This window comes from Heptranchias perlo, chromosome 32, assembly GCF_035084215.1.
Source record: "Heptranchias perlo isolate sHepPer1 chromosome 32, sHepPer1.hap1, whole genome shotgun sequence".
NCBI classification, from domain to species: Eukaryota; Metazoa; Chordata; class Chondrichthyes; order Hexanchiformes; family Hexanchidae; genus Heptranchias; species Heptranchias perlo.
Genome location: NC_090356.1, coordinates 21,652,383 through 21,676,642, shown reverse-complemented (window position 1 = coordinate 21,676,642; position 24,260 = coordinate 21,652,383). Strand labels below are relative to the sequence as shown.

Genomic DNA, 24,260 nt, shown 5'->3' with positions numbered 1-24,260 from the left:
ACACATTGCTGTATCACACGCCAGCTATCCTTCATCCTGTCAGTCTCCCTATTTCAGACACTCAATATATTTGACAGATAGTCAGGACATATTTTTTATTTTATTCTAAAATTAAAACCACACAAAAAGAAATTTTGATGGGATCAATGAGATATGAGTTACAACACACAGGACTGACAGACCATACAAGTCTTCCTCAGTCTTGACAACCTGCAAGATTTTAAAACCAAAGCTTAGTATCATCTAATAAAGCTTGATTTATCTTCTCTGCTATTTGGTCTTTCAACGTAGATTTGTTAAAAAATCTAATTCACAAGCTCTTCTGATGGCACAGCACTGCCGACTACGGTACTGGCAAGGTCCTAGGTTTTATCCCTGGACTCTGCTTCAAATTTGAATTCAAGCAGAGCAGCAGAAGGGGTGCTAAATAATTATCAGTGTTCCTGGATTAGGGATTCTGGTTCTCATCACTATCCAGTGACTCCCTGCTGAAAAGGGCATTGGGTAAAGACAGGATCAGGCTTGGCTGTGATGCTCACCATTGTCAAATAGCATGCCAAAATTCGCTGTCTAGGTTTACACATGATGAATGGGAAAGATACCAGAAGCTTGTCAGCCCTAATGGCAATGTAGTCCAACATCAGTCAGCATGTAGAAGTGAGGAGAGAAAAGCAGAAAAATGTCAAAGCTCGCCAATTTTTTAGCTCATGAGAAATGACCTCAGTAAGTGTGTGATGCTGTGCAACCATTCTAATAGAAGAAATGTTGGATATCAGTCACACGACTAGTAAAAGAATATTCCAGCGTTGGAGGTGACAGTTTAGATTTAGTATTACCCGCACTTTGTGCACGTCTGGAGCGAACAGGAGAGAGATACGTATTAAGGAGTAGCAAAATATTTTTTTAAATTTAAGGATAACCTTTGCAATTCAGCAAGTATCCCACTGTACTCCTTTCTGTATTCTGTGTGTAAAACAGGGGTACAATTCCTGTGTTCTAATTGTAGTAAAAAAGTCGATATAAGGTTTAAGCAAAGAACGCCACCTTGTATTCATAATTTATTTACTATAATTTATGACAGTAGGAATTCTCCCCTGCTGGTGTGCTTTGATACTTCCCACTACGTGAGCTGGCTCGTGAATCCTGCTTTAGATAGGGCTGCCTACTGTCTTGGAAATCCCTTGAATCTAAGAGGTTATAAGTGCAGTGCTGGCAATATAGAGTGGCCAAGCATGGCAGTAGTTGGTGTGGATGATACAGTTCCAATTGTCACATCATGCGATTTTAAAAAAATCACACTGTGTTCGTAGAATCATAGAATCTTACAGCACAGAAGGAGGCCATTTGGCCCATCAGGCCTGAGCCAGCTCTTTGAAAGAGCTATCTAATTGGTCTAACTCCCCTGCTCTTTCCCCATAGCTCTGTAATTTTCTCCCCTTCAAGTATTTATCCAATTCCCTTTTGAACATTACTATTGAATCTGCTTCCACCACCCTTTCAGGCAGTGCATTCCAGATCATAATAACTCGCTGCGTAAAAAAATGTCTCCTCATCTCACCCCTGGCTCTTTTGCCAATAACCTTAAATCTGTTTCCTCTGGTTACCGACCCTTCTGTCAGTGGAAGTAGTTTCTCCTTATTTACTCTATCAAAACCCTTCATGATTTTGAAGGCCTCTATTAAATCTCCCCTTAACTTTTTCTGCTTTAAGGAGAACAATCCCAACTTCTCCAGTATCTCCACATAACTGAAGTCCCTCATTCTTGGTACCATTTTAGTTATTCTCCTCTGTACCCTCTCCAAGGCCTTGACATTCTTCCTAAAGCGTGGTACGCAGAATTGGACACAATACTCCAGCTGGGGCCTAATCAGTGATTTATAAAAGTTTAATGTAACTTCCTTGCTTTTGTACTCTGTTCATAAAACCAAGGATTAGTAGAATTCCCACGATGTATAATGGTGGTTGTGTGAAGTTTGTATCAATTTGTACTGTGAAATCTGTCCAAATTTGGCTTGTGTCTGAAGAGAATTGTAAAACACTTATCTTATGTTTATAGAGCATCTTATCACATTTCTCAAACACCCTAAAGCACCTCACTTATAATCAATCACTCTGAAGTGCAGCCACACTTGTTATATAGGCAAACATGGCAGGCAGTTTGCACACAGCAGAGGGGAAGTAGTGATGATAACAGGCTAGTCACTAGTAGTGGGAGTAATTTGAGCTGATAAAAGTATTGCACAATGTTAGTGTGTATTGACTTAAGTGTGGGACTTTATCCTATCTGTATTGGTGCCAGTATGCCTTATGATAGCTTTGCGGTTTACAGGTTTCCCTGTGGCTTAGTGGAAAAGTGCATCACATGGTGTAGTAATAAGACATACATACCAGAAGGTCTAAGTTTGGTCGCTGATTTATACTGAGTTAGCTGATCTCAGCCAGGACAGTGATTGCAATGCTACAATTGGTCTCAGACCTCTAGGATTATGGGAAAAAATATCAGCCAATCTGCACCCAATCAGTAGCTAGTGATTCCTTCGGGGAAGTGCACCCGTGTGGACGTTGGGTGAGGACTGGTTCAAGTCAGGCTATAATAGCTTCCTCCCTTAGAATAGCCTGCCAACACTTTACAGTCTAGGCTTACATGTGAAGAGTGGCCATTTGGGTAAAGTACCAGGGCACTGTGACCACAGTAATAGAAAGAAAGACTTACCTTTACATAGCACCTTTCATGACTCTAGGATGTCCCAAAGCGCTTTACAGCCAATGAAGTACTTTTGAAGTGTAATCACTGTTGTAATGTAGGAAACACGGCAGCCAATTTGCGCACAGCAAGATCCCCCAAACAGCAATGTGATAATGATCAGATCATCTGTTTTTGTGGTGTTGGTTGAGTGATAAACATTACAAAGGACATCAGAACATGTGGAACTGTATAAGTACATCGGATGAAAACAAATCCACACATCCACGCATATTGAAAGAATTTAGAGAAGTGAAAGCAGAGGCACTGTTACATATATGTAAAAATTCACTAGAAAAGGGGATAGTGCCGGAGGACTGGGGACAGCTAATGTTATTCTATATTTAAAAAGCGAGATAGAACAAGTCCGGGGAACTATATACCAGTTAGCTTAACGTTGGTGGTAGTAAAGGTAATGGAATCGCTCCTTAAAGGCGTAATCAAGAAACATCTAGAAAACAAAAATATAATAAAGACTAGTCAGCACAGATTTCAGAAGGGAAAGTCATGCTTGACCAGCCTTATTGAATTCTTTGAAGACGTAGCAAAGAGTCGAAGTAGACAAGAGTAATGCAGTAGATGTAATATCTTTGGATTTTCAAAAGGCCTTCAATAAGGTAGTGCGTAGTAAACTCATGACTAAGGTCAGACCATGTGGAGTCAGGGGACATGTAGCAGAATGGATAGCAAGCTGGCTACAAAACAGAAAACAGAGAGTAGGGGTTAAGGGTAGCTACTCAGATTGGCAAAGGTGTTCCACAGGGATCGGTGCTGGGACCACTGTTGTTCACAATTTATATATATGATTTGGACTCCGGAATCGGAAGTACAATTTCAAAATTTGCAGACGACACGAAATTGGGGGTTGTAGTTAATACAAATGAAGAATGAGTCAAAATGCAAGAAGACATTAATGAACCTGCAGAATGGGCGTGTAATTAGCAAATTAATTTCAATATAGATAAGTGCTGCATTTTGGTAGGAGGAATAAGGAAGCCATATATTGCTCGGATAATAAGAATCCAAATGAGGTAGAGGAACAAAGGGATCTCGGGATAGAGATACACAAATCACTAAAAGTAGCGACGCCAGTTAATAAAGCCATAAAAAAGGCAAACTAAGCACTGGGGTTCATTTCAAGAGGGATAGAATTGAAAAGCAGAAAAGTTATGTTAAATTTGTGTAGAACTTTGATACAGTTCTAGGGCATAATTTTAGCTCAGAGCCGGGAATCCAGCGCGTGTGTAGATATTCGCGTGGGGAACCCGGAAGTCAAGTGAGTGCGACACATTCTGCGATCGCAACTCAATTGAAGGTAACTATTTGTGCTTCCAAGTTTCCCACACGCCAGGTAGCTGGCTGCCTGTCAAGAGGGAAAGGAGCAACAAATCGGAGAGGAGGGAGGGAGAGAGAGATCATGGGCAGTTAAAGAAATCGGCAGGGGGGGATGGAGGATGTGGAGGGATCTGGACAACAGCTGGTCAGCCTTGGAGAAGATTAGGGTGGGGGTTCACCACCGGGATTGGTCCACCATTGGGGAGGGGTCCACCATCGAGGGTGGTGGTCGGCCGATCGCAGGGGTCCTGTCACGCCAGGTGAGCTTATTGGGCCTGGATGAAGCACTCCTGCTCATCCTGGCCCACAAGCAGTGCAATAAAAGCACTCACCTCATGGACCCAGCCCTTCTCGCCTGCTTTCACCTGACGTGAATCAGAAAGAAGAAAGACTTGCATTTATATCGCCCCTTTCATGACCTCCGGATGTCCCAAAGCGCTTTACAACCAATAAAGTACTTTTTTGCAGTGTAGTCAATGTTGTAATGTAGGAAAGTGATGGGAAACCTGAACATGTAAGGTTAAATTCATTTTACATTTCTAATACACAAAATAATGAAGTGCCTCAACTATTGCAATTGCCCATTTAAGTATCGACCCACCGGCTTTAAGTGGGGACGGGACTTCCAGGTTTCTGTTGCATACGCACATCCTAACACGCCTCGGTTAAACCCGGAAGTGGGCAAGTTGGAGCCGGGATGTGGTCCCGCTGAAGAATTGAACAATTTTTACTACCCACCCGCCCCCAGCCCACCCGTTCTTGGGGGTTAAAATTAGCCCCCTGCTCTCCATATTATAAAAAGGATATAGAGGCATTGAAGACGGTGCAAAATAGATTCACAAGGATGATAGCAAAACTGAGAGGATATACTTATCAGGAAAGACTAAACAGGCTCGGGCTCTTTTCTCTTGAAAAGAGAATGCTGAAGGGTGACCTAATAGAGGTCTTTAAGGTTATGAAAAAGTTTGATAGGGTAAGCAGAGAAAATGTTTGCACTTTTGGGGGAAGTCCAAAACTAGAGGTCATCAATATAAGATAGTCACTAATAAATCCAATAGGGAATTGAGGAGAAATTTCTTTACCCAAAGAGTAGTAAGAATGTGGAACTCACTACCACAAGTAATAGTTGAGGCAAATAGCATAGATGCATTTAACGGGAAGATAGATAAGCACATGAGGGAGAAAGGAATAGAAGGGTATGCTGATAGGGTTAGATGAAGTAAGGAGGGAAGAGGCTTGTGTGAAGCATAAACGCTGGCATAGACCAGTTGGGCCGAATGGCCTGTTTCTATGCTGTAGACTCAAGTTAAACACTGGGTTCGTTTTTATCAAAAAACCCACCCTTGACCCCTCTGTCCTTGTAAACTACCGCCCCAACTCCAACCTCCCTTCCCTCTCCACAGCCTTTGAACGTGTTGTCGCCTCCCAAATCTGTGCCCATCTTTCCCGCAACTCCATGTTTGAATCCCTCCAATCAGGTTTCCGCCCCTGCCACAGTACTGAAATGGCCCTTATCAAAGTCACCAATGACATCCTATGTGACTGTGACCATGGTAAACTATCCCTCCTCATCTTTCTCGACCTATCCTCAGCCTTTGACACAGTTGACCACAACATCCTCCTCTGATGCTTCTCCTCTGTCATCTAGCTGGGTGGGACCAGCGCTCACCTGGTTCCATTCATATCTACCCTGTCGTAGCCAGAAATCACCTGCAATGGCTTCTCTTTCCACTCCTGCACCGTTACCTCAGGAGTCTCCCAAGGATCTATCCTTGGGCCCCTCCTATTTCTCATCTACATGCTGCCCCTTGGCGACTTCATCCAAAAACACAACATCAGGTTCCACATGTACAGTCGACACCCAGTTCTACCTCACCACTACCTCCCTCGACCCCTCCACTGTCTGTAATTTGTCACACTGCTTGTCCGACATTCAGTACTGGATGAGCAAAAGTTTCCTCCAACTAAATGTTGGGAAGCCCGAGACCATTGTCTTCTGTCCCCACCACAAACTCCGTTCCCTAGCCACCGACTCGATCCCTCTCGCTGGCCACTGTCTGAGGCTGAACCAACCTTGGCGTCCTGTTTGATCCTGAGATGAGCTTCCGACCACATATCCATGCCATCACCAAGACCGCCTACTTCCACCTCTGTAACGTAGCCCGTCTCCGCCCCTGCCTCAGCTCATCTGCTGCTGAACCCTCATCCATGCCTTTGTTACCTCTAGTCTTGACTATTCCAATGCACTCCTGGCTGGCCTCCCATCTTCCACCCTCCATAAACTTGAGCTCATCCAAAACTCTGCTGTCCATATCCTAACTTGCACCAAGTCCCATTCTCCCATCTCCCCTGTGCTCGGTGACTCCAGTCCGGGAACGCCTCGATTTAAAAATTCTCATCCTTGTTTTCAAATCCCTCCATGACCTCGCCCCTCCCTATCTCTGCAAACTTTTCCAGCTCTACAACCCTTCAAGATCTCTGCGCTCCTCCAATTCTTGCCTCTTGCGCATCCCTTGGCCCTAAGCTCTGGAAGTCCCTCCCTAGAAACTCTCTACTTCTCTCTTCTCCTTTAAACCTACCTCTTTGACCAAGTTTTTGGACACCTGTCCTAATATCTCCTCATGTGGCTCGGTGACAAATTTTGTTGATAAAGCTCCTGTGAAGCACCTTAGGACGTTTTGCGATGTTAAAGGCGCTATATAAATGCAAATTGTTGTTTATTTTCATGTAATAGCATTAGCATAGGCCACAGTCTAACATTGAGTACCATCTTATGTGTTGTCCCCTTGGCTTGTATTTCTAGGGGTCATCCCACTGCCCTGTGCAACAAATCTAACAGCAGCTGTGAGACCAGCATCAAAGATTTATCCTGGAAGAAAAACACCCTGTATAATGGTAAGATATCTTCAGCGTGTGCTTGTGTTAGTGTTCCATGCACAGTGGTAATGTGAAGATCATATTTAGGAAAGCTGTAGGAATTGTTTCTTCATGCAGATGATGATAAGCAGCTGCTGCAGGTTGTGAGGAAGGCTGGTTAAGGCCAGAACAGTGGCAGTGTTTTATGAAACATCTGGATGCTGTAATGAGGAGATGGTAGGGTTGGTATTTTGAAAGGATGAGATCAAATGGGCTGAAGGATCTTCTTCTCTGGATTAGCCTTGTGCTCTTATGCATCCTTATCCTGTACCCATATCAGCGACACAACTTTGGTGCTACTATATTTCAGTTCTCTCATATTAGGAACATAAGAAGAGGAGTAGGCCATTCAGCCCCTTGTGCCTGCTCTGCCATTTGATAAGATCATGGCTGATCTGTGATCTAACTCCAAATACAAGACTTTGGCCCATATCCCTTAATACCTTTGGTTGCCAAAAAGCTATCTATCTCATTTAAATTTAGCAATTGAGCTAGTATCAATTGCCGTTTGTGGAAGAGAGTTCCAAACTTCTACCACCCTTTGTGTGTAGAAATGTTTTCTAATCTCGCTCCTGAAAGGGCTGGCTCTAATTTTTAGACTGTGCCCTCCACTGCTAAAATCCCCAACCAGCGGAAATAGTTTCTCTCTATCCACCCTATCTGTTCCCCTTAATATCTTATAAACTTCGATCAGATCACCCCTTAACCTTCGAAACTCTAGAGAATACAACCCCAATTTGTGTAATCTCTCCTCGTAACTTAACCCTTGAAGTCCGGGTATCATTCTAGTAAACCTACACTGCACTCCCTCCAAGGCCAATATGTCCTTCCGAAGGTGCGGTGCCCAGAACTGCTCACAGTACTCCAGGTGCGGTCCAACCAGGGTTTTGCATAGCTGCAGCATAACCTCTGCCCCCTTGTACTCTAGTCCTCTAGATATAAAGGCCAGCATTCCATTAGCCTTATTGATTATTTTCTGCACCTGTTCATGACACTTCAATGATCTATGTACCTGTACCCCTAAGTCCCTTTGGACAGCCACTGTTCTTAACTTTTTACCATTTAGAAAGTACCCAGTTCTATTCTTTTTTGATCCAAAGTGGATGACCTCACATTTGTCTGCATTGAATTCCATTTGCCATAGTTTTGCCAATTCACCTAATCTATCAATATCGCTTTGTAATTTTATGTTTTCATCTACACTGCTTACAATGCCACCAATCTTTGTGTCATCGGCAAACTTAGATATGAGACTTTCTATGCCTTCATCAAAGTCGTTAATAAATATTGTGAATAATTGAGGCCCCAAGACAGATCCCTGCGGGACTCCACTGGTCACATCCTGCCAATGTGAGTACCTTCCCATTATCCCTACTCTCTGTCGCCTTTCGCTCAGCCAACTTCCTAACCAAGTCTGTACTTTTCCCTCGATTCCATGGGCTTCTATCTTAGCTAAGAGTCTCTTTTGTGGGACTTTATCAAATGCCTTCTGGAAGTCCATATAAATAACATCCATTGACATTCCCCTGTCCGCTACTTTAGTCACCTCTTCAAAAAATTCAATCAGGTTTGTCAGGCACGACCTACCTTTTACAAATCCATGCTGGCTCTCTCTGATTAACTGAAAATTCTCGAGGTGTTCAGTCACCCTATCCTTAATTATAGACTCCAGCATTTTCCCCACAACAGATGTTAGGCTAACTGGTCTATAATTCCTCGGTTTCCCTCTCTCTCCTTTCTTAAAAAGTGGAGTGACATGTGCAATTTTCCAATCTAGAGGGACAGTTCCTGAATCTAGAGAACTTTGAAAGATTATAGTTCGGGCATCTGCAATGTGCTCACCTACTTCCTTTAAAACCCTGGGATAGAAACCATCTGGTCCTGGGGATTTGTCCCTCTTTAGTGCTATTATTTTCTTCATTACTGTTGTTTTACTTATGTTAATTTTATCGAGTCCCTGTCCTCGATTCAATAGTAGTTTTCTTGGGATTTCCGGCATGCTATCCTCTTTTTCGACTGTAAATACTGACGCAAAGTAATTGTTCAACATGTCCGCCATTTCCCCATTGTCAATGACAATATCCCCACTTTCAGTTTTTAAGGAGCCAACACTGCTCGTGACCACCCTCTTTTTCCTAATGTAACTATAAAAGTTCTTCGTATTGGTTTTGATATCCCTTGCAAGTTTCTTTTCATACTCTCTTTTTGTAGCTCTTACTAGCTGTTTTGTGACCCTTTGTTGATCTTTGTATCTTTCCCATTCGCCAGGATCTGTGCCATTTTTTGCCTTTTTGTATGCCCTTTCCTTATGTCTTATACTGTCCCTTACCTCTTTAGTTGTCCATGGCTGTTTTTTTTGGCAAGTAGAGTTCTTGCCCCTCAGGGGTATAAACCGATTCTGTATCGCGTTAAATGTTTCTTTAAACATTTCCCACTGATCATCAGTCATTTTACCCATTAACAGATTTGCCCAGTTTGCTGCGGACAGTCTCTGTCTCATCCCATTGAAGTCGGCCTTACCCAAGTCTAGAATCTTAGCAGCTGACTCACTTTTCTCCCTTTCAAACACTACATTGAACTCGATCATGTTATGATCGCTATTGGATAGATGTTCACGCACAGTTAAGCTGTTAACTAAATCTGGTTCATTACTCATTACTAAATCTAGTATGGCTTGCCCCCTTGTTGCCTCTAGGACATACTGCTGTAGAAAACTATCCCGGACACACTCAAGAAATTCACTACCTTTCTGACAGTTGCTAGTCTGCTTTTCCCAATCTATATGAAGGTTAAAGTCTCCCATTAAGACCACTGTGCCTTTGCATTTATACAATCTAGCACTTCAGAGCTGCTGCCAGGGGTCCGATATACAACTCCCACTATAGTCTTAGATCCTTTCCTATTTCTCAATTCAACCCATAAGGTCTCTGTTGGCTGCTTACCCCTCGTTATATCCTCCTTTATCATTGAAGTGATTTCATCTCTAATCACTAAGGCTACTCCTCCCCCTCTTCCATTTTCCCTATCTCTCCTGTAGACCTTATAACCTGGTATATTTAGTTCCCAATCCTGACCATCCTGCAGCCATGTCTCCATAATAGCTATCATGTCGTACCCTCCAATTTGAATTTGAACCTGTAGTTCATTTAATTTATTCCTTATACTCTGTGCATTTGTCTATTGAACTCTGAGTTGGGCCACACACCCTAGCCTGACCTTCAGCTTTGATGCTGGGTTAATTGTCTTACGCCTTCTAGTTTTCACTTTATCTGTAGTGCCTAAAGTACACTTTCTTTCTGCTGCTCTACACTTTTCCCTTTCACTTGTTCTTGAACAACTGTTTGTACTATTTGTATTGTAAATTTCCCCTGGATCTTGCCCTCTCTTGCTGCTCTCAACTTTACTCCCTTCTGACTCCCCGCTCTGGTTTCCATCCCCCTGCCACTCTAGTTTAAATCTTCCCCAACAGCACTAGCAAACAGCCCCGTGAGGACATACTTCTGTTTTGTAGTATGATCCCCTTTAAGAGTGGGGCAGATGTTGTGGGTTTGTTGGAGTGGTGACCTGATTTGTCTTTCTTAAACAACTGCCCTATGCTGAACACAACCAGGAATCATTTAATACCCAACCATTTATAGTTCTTTGCAAAGCACATTTTGGAGGTGGCTGGGGGCAGGTGGGGGGACAGAATGTTCTTCATAGGATGACCTGCAGTGAGGTACAGAATTTCTTCAGTAGAGCTGCACAAATATTCACCAGACAATTAAGAGGAACGAGAAGTTACACCTTTAATTGTGCCTCACTGGGAGCGGGCCCCACCTTTAATCTGCTCAGCAAGAGAATAGAAATTTGGAGCTTGTTTATTTCTCCAAATCAAATCGTTTTCCAGTCCTCCCCCACCTCCCCCCCCACCCCCACCCCCACCCCACGTCCTCTTGTGAAGGTACTGACTCACGGTAGATTATGGTGCTACAGACACTGGCAGCCCTACAGTACTTTGCCCAATTGGCCATTTTTGTTGTATGTGAGCCCAGAAAGTTAGATCGATAGGCTGTTTGACCACACAGGACATCAGAGCAGAGCTTGATCTGTACTGACTGACTTTTATTTTTAAAAGAGGTAAATTGTAGCATCCTACTCCTACCCAGACTGAGGACAGCTATCTCAGAATAGACTAGGAATCAAACTTGGGACCTTCCTCATCTGAATGACTCAATACATTGGGAAATGCATGTACCCATTCAGCTGTCTGGGAGTTCCTGAATTTTTTATTACTATTTTGCTCACTGGAAGAAGAATTCAACAGTTAAAAATAAAAAAAAAGAAAAGGACTTTTTTAAAAAATTAATTTGATTTGAAGAGCTCTGGTTACTGTTGTTACAGATGAACCTTTAAAGACAGGGGTTCTCAATTTACGCTGGTAAGTTTACTGTTACATAGAATTACATAGAGTTTACAGCACAGAAACAGGCCATTCGGCCCAACTGGCCCATGCCAGCTGTTTACAATATATACCAATGACTTAGATGAGGGGACTGAGTGTAATGTATCCAAGTTTGCTGACAATACAAAGCTAGGTGGGAAGGTAAGCTCTGAGGAAGACGCAAAGAGACTGCAAAGAAATGCAGACCAGTTAAGCGAGTGGACGAGAAGGAGGCAGATGGAGTGTAAGGTGGGGAAATGTGAAATTATCCACTTTGGTGGGAAGAATAGAAAAGCAGAATATTTTTTTTAAAAGGTGAGAGACTAAGAAATGTTGGTATTCAGAGGGATTTGGATGTCCTTGTACACAAATCACAAAAAGTTAACATGTAGGTACAGCAAGCAATCAGGAAGACAAATGGTATGTTAGCCTTTATTGCAAGGGGGTTGGATTATAAGAGTAAGGAGGTCTTGCTGCAATTATATAGGGCTCTGACGGGACACACCTAGAGTACTTGTACTGTTTTGGTCTCCTTACCTAAGGAACTTGCCTCAGGGAGGATGCAATAAATGTTCACTAGATTGATTCCTGGGATGAGACCGTTGTCCTATGAGGAGAGATTGAGTAAAATGGGCCTATATTCTCTGGAGTTTAGAAGAATGAGAGGTGATCTCAATGAAACGTTTAAAATTCTTAGAGGGCTTGATAGGGTAGATGCTGAGATTCTGTTTCCTCTGGCCGAAGAGTCTAGAACTGAGGGCCATAGTGTCAAGATAAGAGGTCGGCCATTTAGGACCGAGATGAGGAAAAATTTCTTCACTCAGAGTTGTGAATCTTTGGAATTCTGTACCTCAGAGGACTATGGATGCTCAGTTGATGAGTATATTCAAGATTGAAATCGATAGATTTTTGGACATTAAGAATCAAAGGATATGGGGATAGGGCACGAAAGTGGGGTTGAGGTAGAAGATCAACCATGATCTTATAGAATGACGGAGCAGGTTTGAGGGGCGTATGGCCTATTCCTGCTCCTATTTCTTATGTATCTTATGTGCCAGTGTTTATGCTCCACTCAAGCCTCTTCCCACCCTACTTCATCTAACCCTAACTGCATATCCTTTTAAACCTGCTAGCAACAGCCACCTCCAGGACTTTTCTCCTGGCACTAGCCAGCAAGTTATTCACAAAGGGACATTGCAGGCTATCCAGAGACAGAGCGGCAGAATCTACTGGCTTGAAGCTGGTACAAAGGATTTTTACTGGTGTTTTGTGGATCGCATTCCATGATTCTGCCTGTCTTTCTGTGAGAATGGAAGAGCCGGGGGCCTTGCCTACAATATACAACGGGGCTATTATTCCTTATAATCAAGCCCACTGGTTGACAGTGACTGAATAAGTTAAATTCTATTTTTATTACATGGGATTTTTACTGGATCCAAGTTGGTGATTCCATCTGATGTATATAAGAACAGAAAATTAATGGCCTTGGATGTGACTGATTTTTTTGATTTAAAATAAAGAGCTCTGGGATAGTTTGACAGCTCAGTTGGCAAATACAAAATAGAGAAAATAGAAGGGTAGGGGAAAAAGTGTGACTCTGACTAGGCTGTGCTGGAAGTTGCTTTGCTCATCTGGTTTTGATTTGTAACCACAAAGTTAAAATTGCTTCTTTACAGCAACATTCTTAAGTTACTTCCTCTCACTACTTTCCTTTTGAGGGTACCAGAACAAAGTAGGGGCGTTTGTAAAGAGGACCCCATCAATTTGAGATGTAAGCTATAGAATTTAAAATTTTCTGCTATTTCTGTAATCGACGAATCCTTGGGTCCTAAGACCCCCCGGATACAACCTGCTCTCATCATCATCTGGTGCAGTGGCCGCTGGGGGTAAGTTTGCACAGTAGCAGAGGCTTGGCACAATGTGGCAAGGCAGGGGTGAGATTTCTTTTACTTTGCAGAAGTGCACATAAAATCTGGCAAAACTGCTGCAGTGTCTACCAGTTTATTCAGAAGTCTGCTCAGGAATGTATGGTGACAGCGTGGTTTCTAATGGTGAAAATACGAGGAGAAAATTGAAGGTGTTTTTCCTGTGCTTTCTGGCCTCACTAGACTACGCACCCGCTCCCAGGCCTCTGGCTGTGCTGCTGTTGGCCCAGGCACTATCAGGTGCACAAAAGAGGTATGATAACAAACGTTGTTCCGATTTATTTGATTATTTTTCCTCTTCCTCCCAATGGACACTACCTGACCTCTGCTTGGCTGAGACCGAAAACAATTGGAACGGAGGCATACAAATTTGGAAGCAGAGTGACCCCTAGGCTGTTTTTTTTTTGGCACCACTTAACAACTGGTTTCATAGCAGCACTAATGCAGACCTGAAGCAACTTGACTGCCTTCAATCTTGGCTGCAGCTGGAGTATGGCAAGAAGACCCCGGGGTGAGGGGGGTGGGCTGGGGAATGTTTGGGTGGAGATAATAGTAACCTAAAGGTTATGTTTAACCAACGTTATTGAATTCTTTGAAGTAACAGAAAGAGTTGACAAGGACAATGCAGTGGATGTGGTATCCATGGACTTTCAGAAGGCCTTCGATAAGGTGCCACATAGACACTCATGACAATGACAGGGGAGTCAGGGGTCAAGTAGCAGCATGAATTAAAATATGGCTACAAAACAGAAAACAGAGGGTAGGAGTAAAGGGAAGTTTCTCAAACTGGCAAAAAGCTAGATATAAACAGGCTTGCAGAGTGGGTGAACAAATGGCAAATGAAAATCAATATAGCAAAGTGTGAAGTGGTTCATTTTGATAAGAGAAACTAAAATGGGGTAAAGGAGTAAAGAGATCAGGAAATACAAACACATAAATTGCTAAAAGTAGCAATTCAAGTTGATAAGGCAATAAAGAGTGCAATCAAAGCACTGGGGTTCATTTCTAGAGGAATAGAATATAAAAGCAGGGAGGTGATGTTAAATTTACGTAGAACCTTGGTTAGGCCAAACTTGAAGTTCTGTGCGTACTTCTGAACAAAAAGGATATTGAAACACTAGAGAAGGTGCAGAAAAGATTTACAAGGATGTTACCAGAATTTAGAGGATGCAACTATCAAGAAAGATAGAGCAAACTAAGAGGAGACCTGATGGAGGTATTTAAAATTATGAAGGGGTTTGATAGGGTGGACATCGAGAAACTGATTCCGTTTGTGGGTAAGTCCAGAACAAGGGGCAGAAAAACAAGATAGCCACTAACAGATCAAATAAAGAATTTAGGAGGAATTTACACAGAGTGTGGCAGGAATGTAGAACTCACCGCCACATGGAGTGATTGAAGCAGACAGCATTGATGCATTTAAGGGGAGGCTCGATGCTTACATGAGGGAGAAGGGAATAGAGGCATATAGGGGCAGAGTGGGAAGAGGTTTTTAGAGTGGGAGGAGGCTTGTGTGAAGTATAAACACCGGCATAGGCCTGTTGGCCTGAATGGCCTGTTTCTGTGCTGCAGGTTCTATGTAAGGGAGAGTCTCAAACTCAGGTTATCCCGTGCTACCAGTTTCAGACCAGCAGCAATATCCATGCTAGCTGCCCCTGGCGTTGAATTGTACTTCGGGTGCCAGAAGAGAGATTTGCAATAAATATTTGATTATTTTGAGAGTGTTTGTGGCAGTACCCACATTCTAGTCATTCTTAAAAAAAACCTCTTACATTTCTAAAGTGCCTGGGAGATTCAACAGGTTGATTCTCACATTGCTGCCTTCTGAGTCAGATCGGGACCTGACTCTGGAATGATATGGTTACTTTTGTGTTGCTGTGAAGCGGAAACTGCTTTCAATTCTCAGAGAGCCTCACTTTTTGACACTACCTCAAGATTTCAGCTGCACGCAACTCCCTTTTCAACTTTTAACCAGGCTGTATGCATGTATTTTCTTTCTCATTAAAATGGGGTATGCAAGGAGTTGGCTGCAGATCTCTCAACAGCAGCAACTTAAATATTGCAACACTACAGTACATGGAATGAGCTTGGAAGGCAGACTTTCTTGTTTAACAAGATTGATGTAGACCTGAGTTGGCTTTTTCTTGTATCAAATACTCTACAGGACATATGATTTCTCTGTGTTGGGGGAATATTATCTAGAAGGTAGCAGGCCAGGACTGTGTAATGGAGACATTAGATGGATGAATAATTTAGAGTTTTGCAGAACTTTCATGCAGGAGAATAAATGGGTAGTCCAGGGTTTTTAATAGGGTAGATTTTATTTGGTCTGTGGAATAATAGGGACCTGATGGGCCGAATAGCCTTCCCTTGTTGCATTTTTTCCAGTGTTAATGTACTGCAGTGTGCTGCTTCCTAAAGTTAGGTCAATGATGGCTGCATCTGTACTCTTTAAGTTTCACAAACTTGTGAAGCTTGCTCTGGGCCTGATTGGCTCTCTTGAGGTAGACTGGCCTAGGTCATATTTACTTCTCAACAGATCTTTCCAACTAACCTTGAATCTGTGGGTATGGAATTTTATTCTGACTTCTCAAAACAAGCTACAATCCTCCTTGATTGTTTAAGTACACTTCTTGATGAACCAACTGCATTAGCAGCAGCTTCCATGGATACGCAAGGCCGAGGCTTTTTTCTCCCCCAAGGGAAACCTAGGTGATGGGCAAGACCATAGCATAGGGCATCACTAAGGAGAAGAAGTTTCGGAAAGATGATGAAAGAAGTCAAGGGACGGCAGGAAGGTGACAATAAACTTGGGATTTGAAAGCCTTGTAGGTTAGAGGGATGACTGTTAAAGATATTTAATTTGTGTGGCCAGCTTACCTTCACCCCATCTCACACAGGATACCCGTCGGGCAATCTAAGTTTCACCCTTGTGATGTGGGAGGAATGGTCACGGCGAATAATAAATAAAATGCCCCCTCCTGCTAATTTCTACCAGACCTGCCATCTTGGATGAGCATCAGCCTGGGTGCTGTGACTCCACATTATTATACATTACGTCACTTAATGCAATTGGATTTTTCTCTCAACCTGCAGCTCGGTTCCTAGCCCTGCAAGACAGAAATCTTTAGTGCGATTTATAAAACAGCATTTTGCTCATTAGAAAATTAAAAAAATTTCTGCTTGTTCATTGATAACTTCTGGCTGACCTAGTAGCTGGACCTCATGAAAATGAAGAACTGTGCTGTTTGAACTACATACAGTATTAACATGAAATCACCAGCTTTTGAGGAATTTGCACAAGCTTGGAAAGCTGGTCTGTAGAAAATGAAATTAAACTGCAATAAGACAAGGAGATTTTATTCTCTACCAAATACTTCCAGGGCTTTTTTTTTGGTAAACATTTATGCTTATCAAGACAAAGGATGTCAGTCATGAGAAATATCAGGCACTTCCAGATCAGATGAAGCCTTATTAGGGGTGCAGTTGCACTACAAGTGCAGTTTTGGTTTGAAGCTCTTTCTGCTTTACACCAACACTAAACTTGTGGTGTGTAAATCTAGATATTACAAATTTTGGGTCTATCTTAGTTATTCTCGTGGGTTAGCGTCACTGGTCTCTGCTGTAAGCAGACCTCCGTCCCTTACGATCACAAATTTACTTTTGCTACCAATATCTGGATGTATGATATTGTAACTGGGGGATGGGGAGGGGTAACATTAAGACCCCCTTATTTATATTATCTAGATGCAGTAATCCTCCGCATGTATCTTCACATGTGCTCCTCTAATTTTCTGAAAAGCAAGCTGATTAACTCTTTACTGAGACGAAGCCAAATTCAAATTATTAAACTCTTATTTTACAGTCAGTAGTGAATATACAGACCTACAGTTATAGCAAATTTCACCTTACTTCAAGTTAACTTAAGTTCTTTGTAAATAAGAAAAATAATAAACTGCGCCACCCTGCCTGTCAGCAGATTCGGAAACACTTGTTTCTGGTCAGCTTCAGCACTGAATCAGACCAGGGCTTGCTCTGGGCCTGGTTGGCTCTCATAAGCTAGACTGGCCTTGGCCTTACATACTTGCTTCTCAACAGATCTTTCCAACTAACCATGAACCTGTGGGTATGGGATTTTATCTATTTGTGGCATGAATAATATTGCACATAAGTAAAGTTTTTGATAAGGTCTGTAAGGACCCGATTAGTGACCTTGTGCATGTTTTTAAAGATTTTCATACCCTGGCCCTATTCCATTCTGCTCAAATTTGAAGACTTAAAAAACTAAAAAGTAAACATTGCAAGTAGTGTAGCTACAACCCACTTGACTTCTGTCTGTAACTTTTGTGTTGGTAAAATACCTCCCAGGCTGGCAGCACCCTACTGAGCTCCTCTGCTTTGAAACTATCCAGAGCCACCCATTGTCCTCCTTATTGTGGACAATTGCATTGACATCATGGCTTTAACTGAAACTTGGCTCATGGATGGCACCTGTCCCCTTAAAGAAGCCAGATTGATAGAGACAATGGCTGTCCATGTATTCGGAGTGACATAATTATTATTTTTTAAGAAGGTAAAATCCGGTCTCCTGAACTCATGAAACAAATTGAAGTGGCCAAATTCCAGCTACTCCTGGCTTCTCGTTAAGTTTGATGCTGAATCATGCTCCTCAGCTGGGATTTATTCTGCTTAAACCTGCTCATTGTCTCATTATTAATTGCAGCTGAGTTTCTTTCCCTATTTAATCCTTTTTCACCCCTGCCTGCAATGGGTATGTTTTTTTAAAATCTTATTTTCTGTTTGATATTATGAGGTGCTTGTGTTGTGTCTCTCCTGGTAATTCCCCCTTTAGCTCTTTTTTTTTGGTGGGGGAGGAACTGGTGCTTGTACCCTTTTTAATTACTTTAGTTTTATCCATTCATTACTACATTCCCTGTGAGACTGATTGGGTGCTACCATCACACAGTACCATCAACCCATTAGGGTTCTTAAGCCTGCCTTTTGTTCAGATAAATTAGTTTCTTCCCATACAAACCCTAATTTAAAGGCTTATTTTCTTCTTTGGTATTCATTTCTCATTTTATTGCTTGTAGTTGATGGTTGTATGTTGGAGTTTATTTTTCTTTGTGACTTTTTAATGTTTGGATAATTTTTTTTTATTTAGTGGCCTAATTGTGCAACTATCACCTCTGCCAATGCAGCCTGATGGAAGATGTACTTTACTTTGAGAAATGCCTTGAGATTGGGGGCACATCTGTTAAACTTTGTGCTGCTTGCCAATTCCCTTTGCTTGACTTTACCTTGGAATTTATTAATGTGGGGCAGGTTTCCCATTGTTACCAAAGTTTATGGCCTTTTTGAGCAAATTTCATACAAAAACTATGAACCAACTTTTGTGATATTTGTACTAAGTGAAACTTCATGGAGAAAAATGCCCAACCTACCATTTCCATTTGATATTTACCATATTGCTTCAGCCCAGTGTACATCACCAAGCAGCTAGATAAACACATGAGGGAGAAAGGAATGGAAGGTTATGCTGATGGGGTTAAATGAAGACGGTTGGGAGGAGGCTCATGTGGAGCATAAACAGCAGCATTGACCTGTTGGAGCAAATTGCCTGTTTATGCTGTACATTCAATGTAATGATTACAAATGCAAATCATGTTGAATTACATATTTTAATCATGTGATGCCAAAATACATATTTTTCCCCCAACCAAAACAAGGGTTCTAGGAAGACTGCCCCTGCAACCAACCAATACCATTGTGCCAATCTGACCCCTTGTTTGGATACCTAATCACATAATCAAAACCAGAATTCCAATTAGCTGATTGATTACTTTGGATCTGAAAGGAAGGTTCTCTTGTGTCAGGTGAAGGTGTGATAAGGTATAGCCGCTATCACACATGCCCTGATTCTTTTGATTCATAAAATAAAAGCCCAGCATGTTCCACCTACCCCAAATCAGTTACAGTTAAGTAGGAATTTACAGAAAGTTTGATTGGATGCTCTAGCTGCTAAATTTATCTCGATGCTGACATTCTTATTTTAATTTTCAAAAATTATTCCCCATATTGCTTCAGCCCAGTGTACATCAGGTGTGGAGGAGGATGTGATCTATGATGATGTTACACGTGAAGATCGATCTCCCCAAGCGCAGGGTAAGAATTTTCTTTATAATGTATACATAAATAAATGCATGTTATGCTTTACTAGCCTGTCAGCTGCCCATTTTTTACCCTCCAATTTTTTGCCTTCACCTCCTTATGCTCTGGACACATTGGGGTTGGATTCTATGGGCACCAGCCATGCTCTGCTGCTTAACTGGCCACTTCCTTGTGTCAGCCAAGACAGTGAGTGTTGGCAGGCTATTGTTCAGGGCATTACAGTTGAACCTGATCCTTTCTTCACTGGACACCTACATACATGCACTCTCGAACAGGGCTGGAATACAATCAGGAGTGAGCATCCTGGATGGTTTTCTTTTCTCTTTCACCCTCCAGCCCAGAATGCTGAGGCTAATTGCAGAACATGGGAACAGTTTTTATTTATTTGAATCTCACTTATTCTTATTAAATTGTATTTATTTTGTCTTCTAATTTCCAACCCCCCCATCTTTTTCTCATGTTTTGTCTCCCTGGGCCCTGTGCTACCAAAGAAGCAGGGCCTCTTGAAATTGAAAATACTATGGCCCCGATATTTACCGGGAGGGAGCGGGGGCACGTGTTTGTGGGGGAGGAGACCCCGGAAGTGCTGCGAATGCGGAAGTCCTGCTGAATTTAATGGCAGGACCTCGTTATCATTCTTTATTCCGTTCCCCGCCTGGCTGCCGGCCAGATTGACAGGCTGAGTGGGAAAACCACTGGTAGAAGGCTGCAGCTGGGGACCGTCGGGGCTGATCCCCCGGAAACATCGCGGGGAGTAGGGAGGCTCGGACCAGCAGTCGGAAGGGAGGGGGGGACTGGGAAACGTCTCGAGATTGGAGTAGGTGGGGGGGCGGCCGACTGTGGCAGAAGATTTGCTTGAGGGGCCAGCAGGAAGCACTCCTGCGCCTCCTGGCCCATGAGCAGTGCTAGAAAAAGCATTTACCTGCTGGATCCGGCATCTGGTTCAGCCGCTGGTTTTCTCAAGCCCTGGGAAACCCGGCCGGCCAGCGTTAAATTGAAATAGCTGCCAAAATATCAGGAATGGAGCCTCATTACATATTATAACAGACCTGCCTCTCCAGAGCGGGTTCTTCAGATGCCCCCAAACCCGCCACAGTTAAAAGGGAAACGGGCGCATTCGCAGTGGGTTGGGGTCAGGTTTCACATATTTGCTGATTTAACCTCCCTGTCCTGCCCGTCGCGTGGGGGTTAAAATTCCCCCCCCCACCCCCCCCCCCGGTGTGTCTATATGCCTTCAGTGGCTTTGTACACTGAAGATCTTGAAGTCTTTGATTGATGATGTCTGTTCTGCACAGTCTGTAACCTATGCAGATTTCAGTACTTGTATCTACTTTCAACACAAAGCCCAAATGCTTATTAATACCCAGCCCCCTCAACATGGAGTAAACAAAGCCTGTAAGACAGTTTTCGTACTTTGCTCCCTTTATCTTCAGTTTTTTCAATTGTCCATAAATTTATTCCCACAATGCCTGATGATTCAGCAATATACAGTCACCGGTAGAGATTGGATAATTGGGTTAGATCTGTATTCCTATCATGCCTCTTGGCGTACAGAATTAATTACTGCAATATAACTGATTAAAATGCCCTAGTGTCCCTGATAAGCTCCTGGTATTTAATTATTTTCATTTGAATCCCCATAAGAGCTTATTGATAAAGGGATGCTTTGACAATATCAGTGGAGTTTAAAGGCTTGTTTGTAATTTTGCTTCGCACAGTGCCCATGGATGAATTGATCTATGATGATGTGCATCGAGAGGCTGGCTGCACCAATGCAGCACAGATGGAAGAAGGTTGGAGTTCCAGTGAATTTGAGAGCTATGACGAACACTCGGATGAAGAAAATAAACCTGGAGGAGAGCAACAAAAATCCAAAGCCGTTCTTCAGCCAAAGGTGAAAGTTGTGGTGATCAATAGTGTCGCCAAACAATTAAACTATATTGGGACAGTTAGCCGAATGATTTGTGAAGTCTGACTTTACAGGTTGGTTATATTTTGGTAGATCAAGGAGACAAAGTCTGGTCTCAGGATTGTACCACTCATGGTGGTTTAGATGTTTGTTGTCTAACAAAGTGTAGCACAGGAAGTGAAGTGGTGACATGAGGAGAACTTCAAGAATATCATTTATGAAATGGGTGTACTGTGGTAATACTGGACTACATTTGGATTGAATTAAAGCACATTGTCACTGGAAGTGAAGGTAGCTGAGCTGGTTGACTTGGTGGTTTGTAGGTAAGTGTAAGTTTCTCTCAGTATGGAGGATCTGATTCTAGGAAATGCATTGGAGACTAATTGAATCTAAATCTTAGGGGAGAAATTAAGGATCCAAAGTCAATTTGAGTTGGTAAACTGAAGCAAACAAAGCTTTGGTTTGAGTTAAAAGACCAGAATGAGTAAAAGTTGGGTTGGGGAAATGATGTGAGCATAAAGTGACATGGGGAATAATGATATTTAGTGGTAGGCCAGAATAAGATGCATTGTCATCAGAGGCCAAAGGAATTAGTGAGTTATGAAATGCAGGACTTGGCTTCAGTAGCCAAAGAGAATATTGGCTGGATACAGAGACTAAAGAGTGGGTGAGGCCGAGCAAAGCTTCAGCTAAGGAAGCCAAAGGCTTTTAACCAGAAGGCGTGAGAGGAAGCAGCAGGGTGCAATCTTGGATCGTGTGCTGAGTGGCGAAACAAAGTTTATGGATCATTTTTGCCTAGCTATCCAGAATGGTTAAGAAATAATTTAAGACTGCATTTGCCAGTGCAGTCTTAAAAATTATTTCGATTCAAAGGTTAGAGTTTCTGACATTGCCAACCCAAATCTAATATCCTGATTTACTCAAATGCTTATTTTTGCTTCGGGGAGAATAAAATGACAGTGTTGGGAATTCAGATGAGCTTTTGAATGTTCTGATTAATGACGGCCTAATGATTCAACGTGGTCTTCTTTCCTTTTGTAAATGTATGTTTTGGATCCCATGAAAGTTGAGGACCACTTATGATTTCTGGAGAAATCATGACTTACTGTACAGGGGGTTCACATGAAAGGCCTTAAGTTAGCTGATATCTGCTGGTAAACAAGTAACTCCTATAAGTCAGTAATGTGCCGATAGATTCTGGGCACCCAGATGGTGGGGGAAGGTGCAAATATTTCATCCTCTTCGTAGTAATGCATGCAACTTTGGGTGGGTGGGGGTGGTGGAAACAGGAGAGAATGAGAGGGGAAGAAATGTATAAAGGCTAAACCTGTTCTGTGAAGCAGCTTGGGATGTTTTCCTATGTTAAAGGCACTATATAAATGCAGGCTGTTGTTGAAAAATGGTGAGGAGGAGGGAAGTAACTTGTGAAAACTAAATACAGGACTGGTTATTTTAAAATAACACTAAGTATTTGTACAATATACATATATGGGTATAAAAGGATAAAATTAATTGCACAAATAAATGAGAAAAAACCACCTCTCATGGACCAGGCTGCATTGTTTTCCAGCAGACGACTATCAATATGAGACCCCATTTTCTTTCAGTATTGTTTTTATTTGTGTTATATACAAAAATTTTGTCTTTTCAGGTCATGTTTTGGTACTTTGATCTATAGTACAGATTACACAATACTTGCAGATACATTGAGGTTCATATATATACTTGGTAACAGGAGTTGTTTATTCCCTGGGGGCTGTGACCACATGTTATGCTGATTCTTTGTCAGCACTGTTCTAGTCCTGAGTAATACAAACATTTTTAGTTAAACAGCAAATTTCATCATAAGCTTGCATGAGAACTAGTGTGATGTTGGTCTTGTAATTTTTTAAAATGGAATAGTGTCATTGTAATTTTAGCTGCATTTATTGAAGACATAAAGGTGATGGTTGTTCAAAGGTGTATTAGAGGTGAGGACAGTCCCAAGTTACCAGTGCCTAATGTGAGTAGCACCTGAGTGAAGCTGTGGGTGGGTGGGTGGGTGGGCGGGCGGGCAAGGGTGGTCATTCTGGTTTCCACTATACTCCTGAGTTCGGCTTGGAGACTAGCAGCAGCAGCCGCCTGGGCATCGATCCTTCAGTGTGTTGTTTTATACTGTTTGCACAGCTCTGGTTTTTTTTTAAAAATTGAAACAAGTGGCTTTTGTATTTTAAATGGACATTTTAAAACCAAACAATTTCCATTATCAGTGCTCAGTGTTGACCAAGACCACTTGGCTCGGATTAATAACCACTTAAAAGTCAAATAAAAGAAAAATGGTGTCAAACTGGATATGGAACGTCCCTGGTTACAGAGCAAGAGACAGGCCGAGGATTTATTGGTGTGTTGCCAACTGAAGTGCCAGCTAAATTGGGGCCTCGAGTGACCATAGCAACTGCACCAGAAAGAAACAGTGCCTGAACTCCATTTTGGCATGTGGCTTATTGGGTATATTGGTACCAATCATGCTTAAGCCAACAGCTTTAATTTTATTTGATCTACTTGTGCAGTACCAGAGAGTGGTTAGAATGTGGAACTTGCTACCACATGGAGTGGTTGAGACAAATAGCATAGATGCATTTAAGGGGACACTTGATAAGTACACAAAGGAGAAAGGAATAGAAGGATGTGCTAATAGGGTGAGATGAAGTAGAGTGGGAGGAGGCTCATGTGGAGCATAATCACCAGCATAAGCCAGTTGGGCCAAATGGCCTGTTTCTGTACTGTTAATTCTATGTAAGTTAGAAGGCCAGGCCACTGAAGAAACTTTGTCTATTAACTAAATATTTTGAGGTACTA

The 24,260-nt window shown here is 42.3% G+C and overlaps 1 protein-coding gene across 3 annotated transcripts in view; it reads left to right on the top strand.

Annotated features, from left to right (window-relative positions):
* The window catches only part of LOC137301158 (rho guanine nucleotide exchange factor 10-like protein), a 151,802-nt gene that overhangs the window by 68,981 nt on the left and 58,561 nt on the right, over positions 1 to 24,260 (top strand). For all 3 annotated transcript variants that reach the window (XM_067970603.1, XM_067970605.1, XM_067970604.1), the window contains 3 exons: positions 6,882 to 6,973; positions 19,430 to 19,507; positions 21,232 to 21,407. In XM_067970603.1, the coding sequence (XP_067826704.1) occupies positions 6,882 to 6,973; positions 19,430 to 19,507; positions 21,232 to 21,407 (346 nt within the window). The remainder of the gene's footprint in view (positions 1 to 6,881; positions 6,974 to 19,429; positions 19,508 to 21,231; positions 21,408 to 24,260) is intronic.